This window comes from Peromyscus leucopus, chromosome 1 (genome assembly GCF_004664715.2).
Source record: "Peromyscus leucopus breed LL Stock chromosome 1, UCI_PerLeu_2.1, whole genome shotgun sequence".
Lineage (NCBI taxonomy): Eukaryota > Metazoa > Chordata > Mammalia > Rodentia > Cricetidae > Peromyscus > Peromyscus leucopus.
This window is the reverse complement of record NC_051063.1, coordinates 62,066,361-62,087,649: the sequence shown is the minus strand read 5'-3', so window position 1 is coordinate 62,087,649 and position 21,289 is coordinate 62,066,361. Positions and strand designations below refer to the sequence as shown.

The following is a 21,289-nucleotide window of genomic DNA, read 5'->3' as shown; positions in this document are numbered from 1 at the left end:
GGTGCAATACAGGTCAAGGATCCAAGGTCCTTCGTTCTATGAGTGTCTTCAGCTGTCTCTATGACAGAGATGTAGGGCAGAGCTACAGGGGTGCCACAAGGAGTTAGACCCCTATCTTGAGCAAAATAGCTACTCCTACAAGCCACCTTGGGCAGAGGAACAGGGAGCCAAGGAATTTGAAACCCAGGCTCTGATGACCACTCCCCAATACCAGCCTGGCTCAAGAACAGCCTTTGGCTCCACCTAGTCCATTCCTCCTCCCTCCTTCAGCCCATCAAACATGTGCCCGTTGCTGGGGGGGGGGGGGTTGGTAAAAATAGCAACTGACACCTTTCTAGGACAGTTGGGGACCTTGCCTCCTCCTCCTCCAGGCATGTCTCCTCCATCCTGGCCTCCTTGGGCCTCCCCCTCTGGGGCATTCCTATACTTGGTCAGGGGGCCTGCTTGGGCACACCCTCCCCCTCCCCATGCCCCATGCCCCAGCCACCCATCTGCTGGCCAATGGGCTGCCAGGGAAGATCAGATGTCACTATAACATGAAGGGGTGAGGCTGTCGGACAGTGCCTGCTGCTGGTCCTGTCCACAGGGAGCCCTCAGCCTTTCTCAGACTCCACTGCAGGTGGGTATGGATGTGAACAGCCTGCCTAGGAGTGGGTGACTTGCTAGGGTTTGGGTACCCAACATCTAAGGGCCACTCAAATGGGTCCTGGGCCTCATGTTGTGTTAGTTATTGATGACTATAGGCATGGTGGCTGAGCCTTGGAATGGCAGAGACTGGTACCAAACCAGATAAATAAAAAAAAGGGGGGCATGGGAGGAGAGAGGAGGAGGGGATTCTGGGGGCCTCAGGAATAAGGAGCCCTCCTGAGGTAGGATCTAGGGAGAAGTGCAGAGGTGAGATAAGGATCCACCCAGGGACATTAACCAGAGCTCTAGGACCGCCTGCTGTGCTGCAGCTGGGTGGAAGCCCCTCTGGGGCTGTGTAAGAGTGATCTTAGGGAAGGAATGGAATTTCAACTCATTTCTTTGGAGCCTAGGGCTCTGGGAGAAGCTACTCTTCTCATTTTGTAGATATGGTCTTATCTCGGGTCACCCTAGGAACGTGCTCGAAGGGAGAGGCATCTGGGGGTCCCTGGGGCAGATCCTTTAGGTTCAGATCAAGGATAGACAGGCGCCAAGCTGAAGCAGGACAGAGGGAATGGGAGGAACTGGTCCTAAGCAGGAAGGTCATATCTGATCTTGCTTATGGCTGGGAGAATAGGTGGTCCCAAGAGACCCTAGTCCTCCAGGCGCCAGCCTTTCTGAAATCTCCAGGTTAAGAACTCTAACTTCCTGTGTGTGAGCTTTCTAGAAGTCCTTGGGAATCTTTGGAGGAGATAGGACCTCCAACCTCCAAGGTTGGTCAGAGGGTACTGAGCCCAAGACCGGAAGTGATCAGGATCCCATAGCAAGTGAGTGGCAGGGCCTCCTGCCCTTTTCTAGCCTTGCCACCTTTGAAGGAGCGGAGGTTGGCATGTACCCCCAAGGAACCTGACCTCACAGGCTATTTTCATAAACCCCTTTTAAGGCCAGAGCTCTCCACAGGACAACTGCTTTCTCTCTCAGCTGTTGACTGGCCATCCCTGTCCCATCCCTGCCACCCCACCTCTGCCTCTCCCCAACTTACAGGGATGTTGAAACAAGGGTAGAGAGACCCAGATCTGCTCAAGTGGGCCTTAGGGAGCTCTACAGAGGACCAGGAGCCTCGGTTCCCCAACCTGGAATGAGGACCATTGCTACCTCACTTTGGAAGGATGCAAGGCAGCTCTTGCTGGATGCCTGCAGGAGCCAGGAGGGGAGCCAAGATGGCTGGGTTGCTCTCAGAACCCTACCCCCCTGCCTTCTTGGGTTTCAGGACAGAGGAGTCTTGCTAATTTTGATGCCTATTTTTGGACACTTCAGCTGCCACTGGCTCCTTATAAATGCACACCCCCCACTACCCCCTCCCTCTGCTGCTGACAGGTGTGTGGGTCCAATGGAAACCAGAGGTGGGCAAAAGGAGGGTATGGTCACAGTGCCACTGCTCCACCCAGTGACCTTCCCACCCCACAGAGTGTCCCTGGGGGGGGGGGTGCAGAGGGCAGTAACGGAGGAGTTAGAAGGACTGGTAGGGTTCAGAGCAGCAGAAAGACGTTTGGGCAGCTCTGGCTGAGCGGCTTATTTATGGTTGATGGACTCTCACACAGAGGCTCAGGGATGGGGCAGGGCTGGACCTGGTGCTTGGCCTAGCCTCCCAGGTATCTGTGGGTTAATTTTGCAGGAAGTTTTAGTAGTTCTGGGAAAGCTAACGTTATCAATGGGGCTTAGAAACAGCTCTCACCTTAGCATCAAGCTGCTGGTGCATTTTTAGCCCCTGAACAACCGTTTTCTTGTATTTGCTCCTTGGGGACACCAGAGCTATTGTCTTCACGTCAGCTGTGTTGTGTTGTTATGAACTTTGTTGGTCAGACCTTGAGTCAACATTCTGATACAGTCCTTTGAAGGTCCCCAGGCCCCGGGCACTGCAGGCATGTACAGTGGCCAGTTCACAGGAACCATCAAGTTCTCTGTCTTGGTAGCCACCGTACCTGAGCATGTACATCCAGTCCCAGATGGAGTGCTAGGAGATCCGAGGTGCTCAGTTTGTTCAGCGCGCGTGTGTCAAACTCAGGCTTCCCACAGAGAAGTTTCTCAGACCCACCCTGTCGAGTTCAGTCTCCATGTATTTCAGGAGAAAGGAGACAAAGAGATTGAAAGCTTATGGGCTCTGTGATTTGAAGGGGTTACCTTAGAGGGTTTAAGAGAACACAAAAGAGGACCTGGGGTATCCCAAAAGGAATTTGGGCTCTCAAGAAAAACATGAGGCACAACGTGAGATTTGGGCTCATTCAAGGAAGAAGAGCCGGCAAACTGAGAACGTCTGTACCCTTGGAGCTGGACTCAGCCATCTTGGGGTGATTCCCTAGCCAGAGGCCATCAATTCAGACCAGGAGGGTGTCCCCAGATCCAGAGGGTCCTGTAGCTCTTACCCCTGACCTGAGAAAGTCTCTGCATTTTGGATGGCTTTCCATGAAAATACTGTAGAAGGGACATCTGTCCAGAGTGGGACGCACACAATAACCTTCCAACAGCCAGTCAGTTATGGAGTCAAAGCTCCAGGCTGGAGCCAGAGAAGGAAGAAGGGGGATCAGAGTCATGGGAAGAAGGGCCAATCAGGGGGACCAAGAGGTAGCCCTCAACTGCAGTCTATATACATCCCCTCTAGGCCCCAGGCTCTGAGAGCCTGCCCCCTGGTGAGGCTTCTAATCGAAGGCAATTCCTAACTGTCCCTCTGCCATTCCCTCTCCAGACACAACCCACCGCCACTATGTCTGACGAGGAAACGTGAGTACCCTGCTGTATGGTCGCCTCCCTTGCTGGTGGGATGGTAGCCCTGGTACCTACAGATGTCTGTCCCAGGTCAGCAGCTCCAGCTCACCTCACTTTTCTCCTCTCTTTCTCCCCCTACCCCCCCCCCACCGTGACAGTGAACAAGTCGAGGGTAAGTGTCTTCTCTATTTTCTCTCTCTTTACTTCCATCTCTAGACAGAAGAGTCACCCTTGGTGGGGGGGGCGGGCTCTGACTATTGACAGCACTCATCTCGTGGGGACCCCTTGCCTAAGAGTCCCGGACCAGCTAGATCAGTCACTGGGCTTCCAATATATTCCTCTCCCAAATTGTCTTGAACCTCTAGCATACATCTTTTTCTGTGGTGTTCACACCTTGACCTACCCCAACCTGTATACCTGCATGTCTGGGATGCCCTGAGGACTCAAGAGGCAGCCTCTCTGTCCTTGTCACCTTTGGTTACCCACATAGCCATACAGAACATGACATCTAATGACGTCCTATGTCACCCTTGTGGCTGAGACATTTTCCCCTATAAGGCCACAAAGTCTGTGTGCGTGTGTGTACACAGGTGTGCTACACATGTGTCTGTAGGTGCAGGCCAGAGGTCACCTTAGATGTCATTTTTCAGAAGCTGTCCACCTTGTTTTTTGAGACGGGGGTGGGGGGCTGAACCTGGAGCTTGATGATTAGCCTAGACTGGCTGCCCATCAAGCTTTGGGGATCCTCCTGTCTCTGCCTCCTCAGCACTGGGATTACAACAGTATGTAACCATAGTTGACTTTTTATTTGAACCCAGGGATTCTACTCAAGTCCTCATGCTCATATGGCATCACCTTAAGCCACCACTAAAGTCTCTTTGGGCTGAAGATCTCCGACCTGATCCCTAGCCAATAGAAGTACCCAACTATGCAGGGGCAGAACAGGCTGGTCCTTCAGTGGCCTCACCATCGCCAGTCCCATCTCTGCTAACTGGGCTCCTTTCTTTTGTTCTATTCTAATGCAGAACAATACGAAGAGGAAGGTAACTCAGGAAGCCACAGGCCTCTCAATGCCCATCCTTGGGAAGGCCTTTGGGGATCCTCCCTGACCTGACAATTAACTGTCTACTTCCCTCATCATTAATGCACCATTAACCATCATCACTCATCATTAGCTCTGTTAATGATTAATAATGCCATTATTTAATTAATGGTCAATGGCTTGATCATTAATTAAACTATTAATCCTCTATCTCTTCAACTGATTAATAGACACTCATTAACCCCTCACACATGTCTTTGGTCACTGTGTCCATGGTATGTGAAGTGGGATGTGTTCTGGGATGTGCCATTAAAACTCTCATTCCTTAATAACAAGGGTCTTGGCCCACACACCGTAACCCCTTGGAGTCGCTATAGCTTCTCTTTTAGTCTCCCTATCTGTCTCTTTATCTCTTTCTCTGTCTCTGTATCTCTGTGTTTCTGTCTCTAGCCCTGCCTTTCTCTGTCCCTGTCTCTCTACCTCTGTCTCTGTCTCTGTCTCTCTCTGTGTGTGTCTGTCTGTCTGTCTCTCTTCATCTTTCTCCACTTCTCTGTTTCTGTCCTTATCCCTTTGTCTCTGTCTGTCTCTCTTAGCATCTCTTCTTCACTGTACCTTTGGGCTGCCGGAGACCCCTCCCTGGCTCTGTCGTGCCTGGGCAGGTGTGGGCGGGCAAAGCGCTGAGTCCCGGTGCACCTGGGAGCAGCCCGGCACAGCGGTTCCCAGGCCTGACAAGCTGTCTGCCCCTGGCACCTGCTCAGCTTAGGGAGGCTTCACGCAGCTCACCAGACAGGCCGTCCTGCAAGGGCTGCCGGATGCCTGTTTTCAAAATATTTTGAAAATATCTGCTACCTTAACAACCTGAGCAAACATTTTGCTGCCAGAAGATGAAAAGACTGGTTTCTGAGTGAGATGTGGCCCCAGGGGCTGCCCTGTCCTAGGGTTGGCCAGAAGGGTCTTATTTCCTCAAAGCCCCTTGACACCAACCTTTAATCCTCATAGCTAGATGGGATATCCTGGGTCAGAAATGGTCTGAGCACATGGAGTTTCCCCCAAAATGCCTGGCCTTTGTCCCTGGTCCTCACTTCCATATCCTGTAGAGCAGAATCGCAAACACCCGGACATGGGATGTAGGGTGTAGAGGAAGGTACAAGCTCAGTGCCCCGGCCGGGACAACAGTGGCTGATGCTCGAGGGCCCCTGCTCACTATGGTGAACTGCTGTAGGCCAAGCATGGGAATCTGGCCTGCTCATCATGCTTAGCCCAAGAGAGCACAAGAAAGGCCCTGTTCCTAATGTCTGTCCTTGTTCGTTCTCTCTCCTACATGCCATGTCTCTGTCACCTTTGCTCACCCTCAGAAGAGGCCCAGGAAGAAGGTCAGTTGGCTTAGGGGTTGACCCCCATTTGCCCTTGTCCTGTGCCCTAATGATGAACTTGGTGTGACCTTCCCTCTTATAGAGTTGTGACGTCAGCCCCTGTTTCTAAGGGCCTGCTATGTGCTCCTTTCTAATCCTCTCCTCTCTCCTCCCCGCCACCCTGCACTCCCTGGCATTCATCCCTCGGCCGCAGAAGTCCAGGAGGAAGGTATGAGGATACAGGACTTCTGGTCCCCATGTGGAGCCCAGGGTCTGGCTGGAGCCATGTGGTGTGGGGAAGGAGGGCAGGGAAGCAAGGAGGCGCCAGCCAACCAAGGAGCCCCCCATGTGGCCCCACATAACCCACTAACCGTGGCCAACGCTTGACCAAAGAGAATGAGGACTCCAACAATCCCCCAAAACCACATAGCTGCCCCAACCTCTGTCAGATGCTTCCAACACTAGAGAAGGCAGCCTAGGACCAAAGTGGTTGAGCTAGGTGTAGGTTGAGTCCCCCTTCCCCAGAGAAGCCTGTGAAAGCCCATGGTGTGACTAAGACCTTTGCTAGGTCCACTAGCGCAAAGGTCAGAAGAACTCAGGTCACTAGGGAGGGATGCAGGAGTAGCCAGAGGCCCTGCTTCAGGACCTGATGGGAAGACAGGCCTCCTCCCTAGTTAATCTCCCTAGCCTGTATCCCCATCAACCCAATCACAGGCCCCACCCCAACACTCTTTAGGGGCCTACCAGGCAGAGGCCCAAGGAAACGTCTTTTGCACCTAGTTGTGGGATGGCAAGAAAGGAGGTGTTCGGAGCAGGCCTCGGTTCTGCTCCCCTTGGGTCCCAGAGCCTCCAAGTGGGCTGCAGCTCTAGGCTGGTCCCGGCTGAGGGCAGACAGGAGGTGGGTAGATGAGGAAGGCACCAACTGAAACACTGCAACAAAAGCCAGAGGCAGACTCCCAGCTCTTATCTCAGTTTCCCCACTTGTGAGGAAGGAATGTGGGGGGTGAGTCTGGTTCTCCTCAGCCCCTCCTCTTCCCCAATTCTGAGAAGGCCCCAGAACCTGGGTTGTGGGGTCAAGGGTGGCAGGACTGCAGCTAACTCTGACAGTATCTTGCTCGCTTCCTGCACGTATCCCACCCCTCGGTGACCGGCTGTTTCCTTTTAACCTGGATCCCTCCTCTGACCTCCTCTGACCTCTGACCTCTGACCCGCGGTTTTGCCTCTTGTTCCGTGGCCCTCCTTAGCCCCGGAACCAGGTATGTGACATGACTTCAATGCCACATGACATATGTGGCCATGTGGGTATGTGTGCAGGAGCTAGCCAAGAAGGAACAAGAGGGTGCCGTGTAACTCACCCCATCTTTCACCTGTCCCTCCCTCCCCCACCGTCTCCCCACACTGCCCTCCACTCACTCATTCTCTCTCCTCCCTCCCTCTCTTCTCCCCTGGTGCTGTTCCACAGAGGAAGTCCAAGAAGGTAGGTCCAGGTCCACCTCACAGCCACAAAGAGCCTTCCCCTCCTTCCTCTCCCGTCCCTGACTGCCTGCCTCCCACCCCCTTTCCAATGTACCCACTGCCAACTAAGCCCTGCTGGCCTCTGGACCGAGGACAGTACAGAATAGGAGCGCTAGCCTGGTCTGCTGGCCTAGGTGGCTGACAGTGACAGTCCCTAGTCACAGTGTATAAGGGCAAGGAGCCAAAAGGCTCTTCTTGGACCTCCATCTGGAAGATTGAATGGAACATAGGGGCTATCCTGGGACTACAGAGCAAGCCTTAAGAAAATGGTGCTGGAGATCCCCTGGGGCCCTCTGGGGCCTCATCAGGATAGGTAGAACAAAGCAGAGAGGCTGGATAGGTAGCCTCCAACCTACCCCAGATATCAAGCCAAAGGGAGGAAAGTAAGGAGGGGTGAGGCTGAAGGGAGGGTGGAGGGGCAAGTGGGGTGAAGCGGAAAGTCAGGCTGAGGCCCAAGGTGGGGATGTCAGAGACCTGGAACAGCCGGGGGCCATGCATGCGAACAGGCAATCAGTCAGATCCCAGCATCCCACCCAGCGCCTGGGCCTGAGCCAGACACACCCATCAAGCAGAAATGAGAGAGGTTGCGTTGGGGGGGAGGGCAACTGTCAGCCTAGCAGCAAGGCGAGTCACACTGGGGAAGGCAGGAGGGGCTGAACTCGGGGAGCCCATTTCAGCCCCTCCATTTACACGCTCGCAGGCTCCTGGTGACTGGGCCTGAGAGGAAGCACCTGGATAATGTTAGGAGAAGGACCCAGGATGTCCTCAGGCCACACATCTTAGGTCACCAGGCCTCCCTGGGACCAGAACTGAGATTGACGGGCAGACAAATGGACAGGCAGGAGCGTGGGGAGACAGAGCACAGGGGAGACCTCACCTTACCACTATGCAGCTGCCTCTTATGCAACTCCAGGGAGCACCCCATCCTCCCCGACCCCCAGAATCTCATAAGGGGAGGGTGAGACCCTTAACTTCCTTCCCCAGGCCACTCCCCTGGACCTCATGCAAGAATAGCTCAGCAGCACCCCACAGATCCCCTGACAGCCACTCCTAATATCTTAGGCAAGAGTGGCATGAGGCTTTACCAGCAGAGCTAAAGCTGCCTATTCAGGCGGTGATGGCACATGCTTTGGTGGTTAAGTCACCGTGTGTCTTTCGGAGGGGTGAGAAATAGGCGTCGCAGAAGGGCACTGGTCAGAACCTGCAGGCAAGACCCCCCGCCCAAACTTTGGATGGGGCCCGTTGGCCACAGCCCAGGCGCAAAGGTGCTAGAAGTCGCGGATGCTTGCCCTACCGGGTCTGACCGTGTTCCAGGCGCCGTGCTCACATGTCAGTGGCTCTGCTTCCGCCTAAAGCCAAGGATGGGCTAAAGGATGGTGGAAGGGAGGGTAACGCTGAGCAGCAGCAGGCCCCGACTGCGGTCAGTACCAGCCCCAACCTCTGCGAGAGTGGGTCACACTCAGAGGAAGCAGCCCGCCCTCGTGGCAACCAGCTTAGGCAAGGTTCTAAAGAAGGGAAAGAAGAGAGGCCCCTCCAAGACTCCTGGGGAAAAGCCTCTCAGGGGTCAGAGGGCAGGTTCCCAGGACCAGGAGGCCCCTGTCCTAAGGGCTGAACCTGTCAAAACTCACAGATATGGGTGAGCCAAAAATATTTTTGGATTTCAAGCAGGCTCTATGAATACAGACTTTTGCAAAGAGTTTGAAATAAAGTGACTGTAAAAACCACAGTATGTGCCCAAGTATAAGACTATGTAGTAGAGGGTAATGGAAGGTTCCATGACAGCTGGAAGGTAGAGTAGCCTCAGGATCTCCCCAGTGCCAAACCTAGATCCAGTCGCCATGTGCATTTTGGGCAAGGCAGGTCCCCATGCTCTCTACTCACAGCCAAGCCTTCTTGCCTAGTATGCATAAAGCCAGCACTGCATAAACCAGGTATGGCAGAGCATATCTGTCATCACAGCACTTGGGAGGCAGAGGCAGGAGGATAAAGAGTCCAAAGTCATCCTTAGCTATATTGAGAGTGAGAGGCCAGCCTGGACAGCAAGGGTCCACGAAGGGGGCCAAGCCTTTGGGAAGGTGTAGGAGCTGCCCTGCCACCCTCAGGCACGGGGCCCTGTGCGTGCCTGCCTCTGCTGTTCATGTGGCCACCGCTGCTGTGTGGCCTCTGCACTTCTGCAGCTGCGCGGCTTTTTTCTTGCATGTGCGCTTGCGCCCACACCATGAAGATGCTGTCGCAGAAGAGGAGCAGGAGGAGGACGAGGAAGGTAAGGCCTGCCAGCCGCTGTTGCAGCCCCTTGCTCCACCTGCACAGGGCTCTGGCTCTGCCTGTGTGAGGCAAGAGGAGCCAATGGACCAGTGTCTATGTCGCTGACTCTCCAACCCTTTCACTCTATCTGTCCATGTGTCCGTCTGTCTTCCTTTTCTCCCTGGCATGGGATCTCTAGATGCTGAGGCTTTATGTGCATCCGCCAAGCGTCTGCCCTCTCAGAGGCAGGTGGTTGGTCAGTGGAGATAAGCTAGCACCCCAGATGTGTCCCAGACTTTCCAGAAACCTGTCCTCTAGGCCTCTGTCTTCCTACCTTTCCCTCCCTCCCAGCCTTCCAGGGACACATATATCTTGCTATGGTTTCTCCCTTCATCCCTGCACCCTAAGTTCTTCTTAGAGCCCTGGGGGAATTTCATAGGCTTTGTGCTTCTGAATAGATGAGTGGGTCTGGGTGGGCTGAGTAGAAGTCCCCAGCCTGGTGGTTCCTGTGGCAGGAAAGACCACCCTATCTTATTTGATCTCTCTTTCTTCCTCTCCCCATGCTGGCTGTCATGACTAGAGGAGAAACCAAGACCCAAGTAAGTGTGGGATCCAGGCAGTGCTACGCGGGGTGCCAGAACTGGGCAGGGTGAGAGACCCAGAACTGTTTTAAAAGGAAAGCCCAAATGGCAGAAGATGATAGGGACCAGTGTTGCCAGTAGGAATGAATAAAGGACAGTAGGTTGTGGTTCTTCCCCATCAGCCAGTACAGTCAGGGAGGTCGCTGGCAATGGGCTAAGGCTCAGAAGTGGGACTGAAGGTGTCACATATTTGCCATGCCTGGCTATGCTGGGAGACTGTCCAGGTCTCCAGATATTAAAAAAAAAAAAAAAAAAAAAAAAATGGGCTTGAGGGACGAGGATCTCCTACTTGAGATGAGAACCCACTCTGGATTGACCTGATCCAAAAAGGGGCTGAGGCCCCTCTGTGAGCCACTCAGCAGAGGTCCTGCTCTGGCCTTTCTTACTCACTTGTGAGTGCACCGGGGGGCAGGTGAACCCAGAATCTTGCACGTGGAAGCCCACAGGCCTCCATACACAAGCCCCCTTTTGTTCCTTTAAGCCTTTCTGCCTGTTCCACGCTCAGAGCCAGGCTGAGCTTTTGACACTTTTCCCCTCGTTTCCTGCCCCATCCCTGAGAGGAGAGGAGAGCTAGGTGAAGAGTGCAGCTGGCCCAGATTCCTCCCTTGAATGCTGTTTTAAATCAAGTTCACATAAAGAGATGCAGGACTGTGAGATAGTTTCTCATCTTAGGAAAATTATTTATGTTCTCAATATGAAAATAAAACACCTCATTAAGAAAATTTGGAAAATACATAAAAGTCAAATGAAGAGGGAAAAATATCCATCCATAATTCTCCCACCCACCCACCAGTCAGACTGTGGCAAGCAGAGAGGGGGGAAAAGGTCTTTATTTCTTCCTGCTCTTTTTCTACACAAAGTTCTTGGAAAATAAAGATCTTGACTATGTTTTTTCAAGCACAGGACTGTCTATACAGCCTTGGATTCTGCTTTTAAAATAATTTAGCACTATTCATAAGTATTTTTCCATGTTTTTACATAGTCTTCTTAAATATTTTGAATGGCCACATAATATTCCATCAATTGGACAAACCATAATTTTCCTAACCATTCCCCGATCACAGGCTTCCCCCAATATTTTACAATCATAAATAATGCTGGTCGGAACGCATTTTCCATCTTGAGGGCTGTTTGCCTAGGCCACATTCCCAGAACTGGAATTACTGGGTCAAAGAGGACCAACGCTCTGAAGGCTTTGACAGTCACTGCCAAGTTGCTTTCCAACAGGGCTCAGCCAAGGCGGTCTCCTACGTGGGCTGTGAGCAGTCTTGTGTCCCATACCCTCCGTGCCCAAAGGCGGGAACGGGCATCTGCCCCTCACCCGTTGATGAACAGCCGACCACATCTCATGGTGGCTTTAGCATTCCTCTGATGGCACCACCACGAACTGTCCATGTTTGCTAACTGCTCGTCTTTCTTTGCGAGTCAGTGGCTTGTGCCCCTTGCTCGTTTATCTCATGGCCGACACGTCTCCGTGTTTGCTTAATCGTCCGTTTACTCAGGGATATAAATCTTCTCTCAATTTGCTGAAAAGTTTCTTTTTTTTCAGTCTGGTTTTTTTCCCCCCTCTGCATTTCGATTTCTGCTTTTTTTTTTCCCCCTCCACATACATAAGTTTTTCATTTGCACAGCATCATCTGTACAGCTTTCCCTTGGAGGGAACTTTGGGGCTTCAGAGCTTAGAAAAATCCCTTCCCTCTCCAGGTTTTGATCGCTCTTCAGCTCCCCTTTCCTCTGTGGCCTGCTTCTCAAAGCCGCGGTTGTCTGGGCTCCCTGCTCCATCTGGAATGTGTTGGCAGGAGGAGGGGGTCGTACAGCCAGCGGGCTGGGGGCTCCTTTTCCCCTTACAGGCTCTCCTTCACTGGGGCGCCCAGAAAGAAAGATTAAAAGAGTGTCCAGAGCCACAGGACAGGTCTCACCCCAGAAGCTGATGCCAGTCACTGCCCCCTGAAGGGCTCGTGGTGGCCACCCTGCCCTCTGCTAGGGCTTGATTGCATTTGTTTATGTGTCTGAGAAAGGTGGCATGAAGCAGTGGGCAAAACAGAGGTGACACCTTCTAGGAAGGAACAAACTATTCCTGGGACGTGGGTTAGAAACCCAAAAACAAAGAGCCAGGCAAACTGCTTTAGTGAAGGCATGCTCTGTTGGGTGCCAGGGTGTAAGGAAAAGGAGGAGGCCAGCCTAGATTCGAGGCTGGCTGGCCTCCACTGCGGGAAGGTTCCAGTTGTCCCTGCTTATGAAACAATCTTTGTGTCTCTTTCCCAGACTCACCGCTCCTAAGATCCCAGAAGGGGAGAAAGTAGACTTCGATGTAAGTTTATGGGGACCAGATCACCCTCACTCCAAGCTCCAACCTTTGAACTCTAGGCTAGGCTTCAGGTCATATCTTCCCAAACAGTCAGAAACAAGGTAGTCCATCTCTAGGCCACACTCCCATAATTCATTCACAGACCCAAGGAAATGGAGATCCCTTCCCTTCTCCTCCACCCATCCTTGTACCCACCCATCCATTCACTCATCCACCTATCCTTTCACTCAACTGTCTATCATTTTATCCACCCATTCATCTATCCATTTATCTGTTCAAACACCCATTCAAGTATGCAGCAAGTCAATCTCACGGTCTCCTCTCTGTTTGGCCCAAGAGGACATCTCTGAGGATGACAGAGCCAAGTCTGAGAGAGGTCACCTCAAGTGCTGGCTTCATGATTAGTCAGGGCCTGGATTCCTCCACAGGAAGGGCATTATCTTGATCATGGCATGTCCAGACTAGGTCACTCTGGGCCTCAGGAAGGCAGCAGATGTAGGGACCTGGTAGAAGGTGCCCCTTGCTGCAGGTGGGTCTCAGGCTGGCCAGGAGGGGTAGAAACTTCTCTCTCGCCCCCAGGATATTCAGAAAAAGCGTCAGAACAAGGACCTCATGGAGCTCCAGGCTCTCATTGACAGCCACTTTGAAGCCAGAAAGAAGGAGGAGGAGGAACTGATTGCACTCAAGGAGAGAATTGTGAGTACCGCTGCCCTGGGAGGGTGCTAGGTGCTCCTGCAGGGACTGAGCAGGACAGGGCAAGGCTGACCATGTTCCCCTCTTGGCTGTAGGAGAAGCGCCGTGCGGAAAGAGCTGAGCAGCAAAGAATCCGTGCTGAGAAGGAGCGGGAACGCCAGAACAGACTGGCGGTAAGGACTGGGTCATGCTGCTGCCTCCAGCCTGCGTAGCAGGAGAAGCACAGGCTTGTGGGTCTTCCTTTCACGGTGGCCCTCTGTTGGGCCAACAACAGAGCCACTGGGTTCATGCCTCTTGCTCTGCAGAACTCCCCCACCCCACTCCGCCCAAGAACAACCTCCTTCTAGAAGTTTCTAAGTCCAGAGCTAGTCTTTGAAGCCTGCTCAAAGGGCAGCCCCTGAGGATCTTGGGGGTGGGTCTCCGCAGGAGGAGAAGGCCAGAAGAGAGGAAGAAGATGCCAAGAGGAGAGCTGAGGATGACATGAAGAAGAAGAAGGCCCTGTCCTCCATGGGTGCCAACTACAGCAGCTACCTGGCCAAGGTGAGGAACTCGCTCAGAGCCCTGAAGGTGGCCTTCAAGTGGGGCTGGGGTTTGTGCCGTGTGCCTCCAGAGACTGGGCCCCTTATCACCTCCCCCCCCTCTGCAGGCTGACCAGAAGAGAGGCAAGAAGCAGACAGCCAGGGAGATGAAGAAGAAGATTCTTGCCGAGAGACGCAAGCCTCTGAACATCGACCATCTTAGTGATGACAAGCTGAGGTGGGTTGGCCCTCCCAAATGGTGCCCGGCCCTTCCCCCAAAAGAGCCGAGCCACAGCTCTCTGTGGTGGTTGGGAGAGGAAGCAGGGTCTTGGGCCCTGCCTTTCTGGCTTCATCCTATCAAACTTCCTCTTTCTATCTTCCAGGGACAAGGCCAAGGAACTCTGGGATACCCTGTACCAACTGGAGACTGACAAATTTGAGTTTGGGGAGAAGCTGAAACGCCAGAAATACGATGTGAGTCTAGCCATCTCTGGTTCTTGAGCCTGCGGGGTCTCACTTTCCAGGGGGGTCAACTGTCTCCCCACAGCCCAGTTATACTCTAGTCTTGCCTTCACCTTGAGACCTGGTTCCACTGAGCCCCAGCTGGGGGCCACTTCTGGAGACTGTCCTTCAGGGGAAGTGCCTGAGCTATCAGCCTGACCTGCATCTGCACTGGCCAATGCTGTAGCTGGATCTGTTATGGGTTCTCAACCTGCTGAGGTCCCCATGACATCTGCCTCTTCAGGGCAGGCAAGCAGGCTGGCAGGGTGACTCACACCTTCACCTGAAACTGGAAAAGGGAGTTTAGTACTGTGTACTGGGGAGCAGGGAATCTGAAATGGAGTTACAACCTTCATAGGTATGAGGGCAAGCTAAGGTAAGGGGCTGTAGAGATGGGGCAGGGCCTTGGGGGATGAGTTAGAAGCCAAGCTTGTTCCTACCCACCATGGATGCAAGGAAAGGCTCCTGTCCTGGTGTCTACTGTGCTTACTGCAAGTGCAAACACCTTGAGTTCACTAGCAAAGCTGTACTCATGTCTCCCCCTCATGTCCCTCGAGCGCCAGGTGAAGGGAGAGGTGGGAACTTGTGCAGGGGCATCCCCCACAACCATCAAGATAGACAATCTACAAGTTCTGGCTCCTTCTTGCAACCTCTGGGTAAATGAGATGGGTCTTAATTGCTCAACTTTGGAGAGCCTTGATTCCATACCTTCATTGTTTGCCATCTCTAGAAAGAGACTCATCCCTCAGCCTCAGGGCTATCCCGGGAGCTAGCTCGGAGATGCCACCAAGCAAAGGCCAGGCCACTCCTAGCAACGATAGCTGAGTCAGGAACCCATAACCTCCAGATACACTCTGCCCATGTCTGGTCTCTGGGGTTCACAGAGCCTGGCTGATTATCGGGAGACTTGCCCCATACTTATCAGGGCCTTGAAGTCTCAGCTGCGCACCCAACCTGGTAACCATCTCGATTTTTCTAGATCATGACTGTCCGGGCCAGAGTGGAGATGCTGGCCAAGTTGTGAGTAGGCAGAGCCAGGCTTGTGGGTGTGCAATGCTCGGCCAGCCTCTCGCATGGCAAAGATCTGGGTTGTGGAGGACGCTGGTGGCATAGGGGGCCTTTTCCTTATGCCACAACTCCTCCCTCCTGACCTCAGCTGGTGGCTATGAGGCCGGCCTGGTGCCCTTGTTGGCAATTGAGAAAGCAAGCAAGGTTCTTGCCTTCCCAGAGCTCCACTTGGGGCCAGGGCCTCTAGGCCACCAAATCAGGAGCAGGCACTATGGGCCAAGGAGCAGGAAGGTCAGGATCAGGAGTCAGAGGTGGAACTTTGGAAGGTCTGAAGGCCTCACCTCTGCCCTGTCCCTTACCCTGCCTGCATCCTGCCACAGCCACAAGGTAAGTGGCCAGTTGGGAGCTGCTGTGTGTGGTAGCTAGAGAGCAAGTCAAGACGCAGCCGGAGGACAAAGCAACAGCGGCCTCTCACAAAGGAGCCAGGAAAGAGTAAGGAAACTGGACAGGAGTCTGTGTCGCTGCAGTGAGGATACAGTGGAGGTGCCACAGCTGGCCAGCCCTGTGGTAAAGACATGTGTCCCCTGGCCAGTGCCCAGCTGGGCTTCCCAGGTCTCTGTCACAGTAAGTCACCTGTGTTGTTACAGATCACCACCCTCAGGAGCCGCATTGACCAAGCCCAGAAGCAGTAAGTAGCCCAGCCCATTCTCGCTCTGTGCTGGGCCCAGAGTCCCCAGAGCCAGCTACCTGCAACCCTACCCAGGGCCTAGACATTTTAACTGGTCCCTGAACAAGGGCTCTTGGTGGCTGGCCCTTAACAGAGCAATAACAAGACTAACTGGGTCCCAGGACCCACTGGCTCCTTCCTCTCGTGCATGCAGGAAGTGCCAGATGGAGTTTGTTAGTAATACCTTCCCCCTCTATGATGTGCTGGCCAGCAGGAAGCCTGTAACAGGGTGTGGTAATGAATATCTACAATCCCAATACCTCTCCAGAGCTGGGAGCAGGATCAGGAGTTCAAGGCCAGCTGGGTTACATGAAACCCTATCTCAGTTAACAAAAGAAAGGAATGAGGAGTAAGAGTATAGTTCACTTGGTAGAGTGCTTGCCCAGCATGCACAAGGTCCTTCCTTTGATCCCAGTGCTTTAGCTGGAGGGACCTGTTGCTACAGTGACCCCTCACCAGGTTCTGAGTTTGATATAATGCTGGGAGTCTGATACTGAGCCTGGACATGGGGTTGTCACACTCCAAGGACAGAATCAAGTGGAACTGCTTAGATTTCCTGTTTCTTGGGACTTTTCTCCTTCCTTCCACACTTCCAAGATGCTCAGGGGAGATGGGTGCTCCTCCAGGGAAGGAGCTATTGGCTTGCATCTCTATTGGGTGGGTTGAAGGGTCATGACAGACTCATTTGATGAGATGCCAGGTGCATGTGAACATGGGTGTGTGCATATGTTAGGATTCTCAGGAAGGTCTGTGAGGACACAACGTCACCACCCCAAGGTCCCACTGGGCTGGCTTCAGAGCTCATGTACTTTTATCCTCGTGCCAGCCTGGACCCTCACACAGCACTCATCCTGCTTCCAGCTTGGTGGGGTATAGAGGGCCTCAGATAATTAGGTCCCAAGTCCTGGGGACAGGTACCCAAAAACAATAGTGTTTAAGGCTAGGGTGGCATGGGCCTGTCTGCAGTACTTCCCCTGGCCAAAGCAGGAGAACAGAAGGTGAGCCCAGGTAACCAGCTAACCCTGTCCTAACCACACTAGTGCCCAGGCCCTGTCAGGCCCACTGCAGGTGAGTGAGCTCCTACTGCTCAGGCTGGAACGAGGTGTGTGCACTGGAAGTGGGGGGCAACAGCTTGGGAAAACCGGAGCTGAAAGTCTCCACTAGCTGGCTGGACACTTCTGAACCTTAAGCACAACTTGCTTCCCATTTGCAGCAGCAAGAAGGCTGGTGCCACAGCCAAGGGCAAAGTCGGTGGGCGCTGGAAGTAAAGGAGCCAAGCGGTACCAAGCAGAGACCGTTCCCCCCTACCCCCCTGACTCCCGCCAGGGCCGGTTATTCCAGCTCTGTACCCTCCAACCCTTACACCCAGGCTTTTTCTGGAGCTCAGGGCTCATCCTGCCTCAATGCCCTCACCTTCTGGGGTCTGGCAATAAAGTTCTCAGACTCCCCTCTACTGTGTATGTGCTGTGATGCATAAGGGGGCCAGAGGGAGGTCGAGAGGTGGCCAGACACGAGCACCGTGGGACACCCTGGAAGACTCAGGGTATTTTACTGCTGTTAGCAACTGCGGCCCGATTGCACATGGTGCTGTGCCCTAATGCACCCCCAGAACTTGCTGGGGTTCTTATCAGAGGCTTTTTATTCCTAGGGCAGTCCTTCTCTCCTCTGCACCAGAGTCCTCCATGTTAGAAGGCTGCCTGGGCAGCCCAAAGTACTGTTTAAAGAAGAAACAGCCCAACCTTGGGAGGGTTAGGGAGGAAGGCTGGCTGCCTGGAGACGTTGCAGACACCCGAAGGGGGGGAGGCGAGGGGGAGCTCCAGCTAGCACATCAAGGGGGGAGAGGAATGCAGGAAAGCACGTTTCCCACGAGGGAGCAAGCTCGGCAAACAGCGTTCTCCTATATTACAGGGAACACAGAACACAACTGTGCAATAAATTTGAAAGTCCTGACCAAATAGAATTATGGAAAATATAAATCACAGAAATTGGATCAAGACGCGGAGCCCTGCACAGCGAGGTATTCATAGAGGAAGGGGCTTATGCACAAACACCTCCAGGAAGACTGGGGAGGCAGGGCAGCCGCAGCCAGTGCTCTGAATGAAAGACAGGGAGTGCAGTCAGCCCTCACCAGGCCCCTGAAGGCAACTTAAAACCCCCAGAGAGCACATGTAGCCCATCTGTAATGCACCCCAAGAGAGAGCAGTGTGGCCTCATCCGTGCATGCACCCCAACACACAGTGGTACAGACTCCATCTCTGTGTGCACCTCAACAGAGAGCGGTGTAAACCCCATGTGTGTGCACTCCAATCCACATTGCTGTGGTTCCTCTGGGAAACACACACAACACAACACACACACACACACACACACACACACACACACACACACACACACACACACGCATGCACACACTTGCATTAAAAGGACTGTAAATACACTGTATGGTGATGTATCTAGACGCTCTGTGCCCAGCGTGTTGTTTAGTGGCCCTGATTGTGACCCAGTGGAGAAGGTTCTGTGAGCACCATAGAACATGGGGTCAGCAGCACACCTTGCAGCGGAAAGAATGGGATCAGCCAGTTTGGAATGGGCAGGGGAACCAAAGGGCAGGAATGGACAGTGATTGAGACATCGGGGGAGAGGACTTTGGCTAAGTAAACGTCACATGATGCTGTTGAAACTAGACTAGGGGATTAGACATTGCTCGGGTGGTGTCTTCAATATGCTAAGGGAGAAAAGTAGACAAACATGTTTGTGTCTTTCCACAATGTCAGAATGTATTGATTAACAGCAGTGCATTCGCAAGGTAAGGCTGTTTTCAATGGCAGCATTTGCCAGATAATCCCGCTTTCTTTGATAGCCTGACCGAGGCAAACACAAGGTCTTTCACTCCAATCTTAACAACTAATATTGACTCTCAGATCACACACCACACAGTAAACACATCTATCTCTATCTCTTTCCATATATGAATCTTACATAATGGCTACAAAGGTTTAAAGGGGCAGGAAGTTTCAAAGAGTCCAGAGAAGCCAAAGCTGGGAAATCAATAGGGCCCTCAGAGTCTCTGTATTGATAAGATAAAGAGCAGAATGGAGCTGGAGCAGAGGCTGGCGACACTGCCTGGTGGGGTCTGTGGAGTCAGGCCTGCTGTGCGGTCAGAGCTGAGCTGCAGGAGTGAAGTGAACAGCAGGGGGGGTCCAGATGAACCAACGTGTAAACAGATGAATGGCAGCTCCAAGCAAGGAAACAGGAGGATGGCGGGTGAACAAGCCACATCAACAGTGGGCACCAAACTGAGCAGAAACCCTGGGACAGCTAGATGTTCTCAGACTGTCCGCTCTTCACAACACACATGCACACTGTTCAGGGCAGGGAGCGGGCATTATTATCCATCCCTGTACTAGGTCTCTGCCTCTTTATGAAGTCTAGATGAGGGATTTCTACCTATTTCTTGGTCTGGTATATCTGGTGAGTTCTTGGGTCTGGTTTCTCTAGGAAATTTAATATGTCCATATGCCCCTACAGTCTCAATTCACTCTGATAAAATTTTAGGATAGCACCCTTTCTACTCCCAGAAATAGGTATTTATTAATGGGTACTTCCTGTGTGGTGCTGGACAGATAGTATCATTCCTGTGTCCCTAGACACATAGTCACCCTCCATCTTCAAAATGGAGTCAAAAGCTGCTTATAAAATGGAGTCTCTCAGGACAACCACAGCCTGAAGAAAAAAAAAAAAAAAAAGCTGAGTGTGATGGCTCACACTTTTAATCCCAGCTCTCTGGAGGAAGAGGCAAGAAGATCTCTGTGAGTTCAAGACCAGCTAGGACTCTGTTACACAGAGAAACCTTGTCTCAAAAAACCAAAAAAAAAAAAAAAAAAAAAAGTAAACAACAACAAAACCAAAAACCAGTTTTGAACAATACAGAGTCACTTATGGCAGGACACAACTTGATCTCAACATATAGGGAGCACCCTAAAAACACATGGGATGCTAGAGTGTCAGGATAGGGGCTTGCTGACCTGACTTAGCAAGATTCCTTCTTTTGTATGAGGAAGTTCAGGGGCAGGGTGGGGCACAGGAGCCTGGGTGAAGTGTGGCCAAGCAGAGGGTCTTTGTCCACACCCTGTGTGCACATACATCAACATAGTTCAAAACTCCACACACGCACATACCAATGGCCTTCACAGATATAGCCTCCCATTGTGTGTGGGTACACCTCAACAGACACCCTGGCCCGCAAGTCCTCATCCCTTCCTACACACCCTACACAGCCACTCTCCTATATGTGTAGGTTTAAATTCATCTAGTGTGACCAGGTACTTTGTTACAATTTTTTCCCAGAAGTGCATAGTTGGAAAAATTAATACAAAGAGTGTTGGGCCCTATGGGTCCAGAAACCAATCTCATCTCTTTGCCTTGTTCTGAAAGGCAGCTGAAACAGCCCAGAACTGCCTGAACAGATGGCTAAGCTGGGGACAGAATGGGCCACTACCCTGGGCAAAACAGCCCCATGTACCAGAAGCTGGCTGTGGTTCAGAGGTTCAGAACCGAATGGGGAACTCGGAGCCTCAGTAAGTCCTGGTTCTGAGCATTCCACTCACAGTAATGGTAGATGAAGGATCAAAAAAGCGGGTTGGGAGAAGGTGTGTGAGATGGGAACCAAGAGGCTGTTGCGCTGTTTCCACTGGCGGGGAATGCACATGAATCTCACAAAGGCTGACTGACCTCAGCCTGGGATCCAAAGCACACTCCAGCAGAGGCAGAACAGAGACGCTCCAGCTCAGCAAGGAGGGAACTCTTTCAGCATGTCTCGGAAAGGAACTGAATAGCTCTGAACCCAAGATGAAGTCTTAGAGGACAGCAGGAAGCACTTTGGATTGAAGGATAATGGATCTTGGTGCTGGGGAACAGGAGGGACACCAGGGGAAACCATGGGGCCCTTTGCTTACATTAGAAAAGGGAACACAGCCTCCATGTCGGTTAGGTTACATGAGTTACACGTACGACTTGAGAAATTGACAGAGCAGCCAAGAATTAAATGAAAAACAGAGAAGCCAGGACACCATGATAAACAGAAGTTAATAAGTAGGTACTTGTATGGAGAGGGTCACAGAGGCAAAAACCTGGTCTGTGAGATAGACAGGTGAGTTGCGTCAACTGCTGCTATCAGATGAAAAGTTCAGTGGCCAGAGGGGACAGATACAGATAATGAGAAGCGGGAAGATAATGAGAGGGGGCTGTAACTGCAGAGATGGCCCGGACGTGATTGCCCTACAAGAATGTCACAAACACATTGCAGCAATCTGTCTGAAAACCGGAGAAAACAGCCCAGTCCCCAGGGGAAATA

At 52.5% G+C, this 21,289-nt stretch overlaps 1 protein-coding gene across 16 annotated transcripts; it reads left to right on the top strand.

Annotated features, from left to right (window-relative positions):
- The first annotated feature begins 514 nt into the window (after positions 1–514).
- On the top strand, positions 515–17,389 carry Tnnt3 (troponin T3, fast skeletal type). 16 transcript variants are annotated; one of them, XM_037208947.1, is made up of 18 exons: positions 515–619; positions 3,368–3,402; positions 3,546–3,559; positions 4,413–4,430; positions 5,785–5,802; positions 5,996–6,010; positions 7,026–7,037; positions 7,244–7,258; positions 9,521–9,559; positions 10,121–10,139; positions 12,447–12,492; positions 13,069–13,185; positions 13,278–13,355; positions 13,609–13,722; positions 13,829–13,938; positions 14,084–14,174; positions 15,181–15,221; positions 17,150–17,389. In XM_037208947.1, the coding sequence occupies exons 2-18, from the start codon at positions 3,386–3,388 to the stop codon at positions 17,202–17,204; spliced, it is 819 nt and encodes a 272-aa protein (XP_037064842.1). In that variant the 5' UTR covers positions 515–619; positions 3,368–3,385; the 3' UTR covers positions 17,205–17,389. The 16 variants fall into 16 exon arrangements, with proteins under 16 accessions (XP_037064842.1, XP_037064812.1, XP_037064825.1 ...); XM_028872380.2 differs by lacking the exons at positions 9,521–9,559; positions 15,181–15,221 and adding an exon at positions 15,857–15,897 and having other exon boundaries at positions 516–619; XM_037208899.1 differs by lacking the exon at positions 9,521–9,559 and having other exon boundaries at positions 516–619.
- Positions 17,390–21,289: the final 3,900 nt, after the last annotated feature.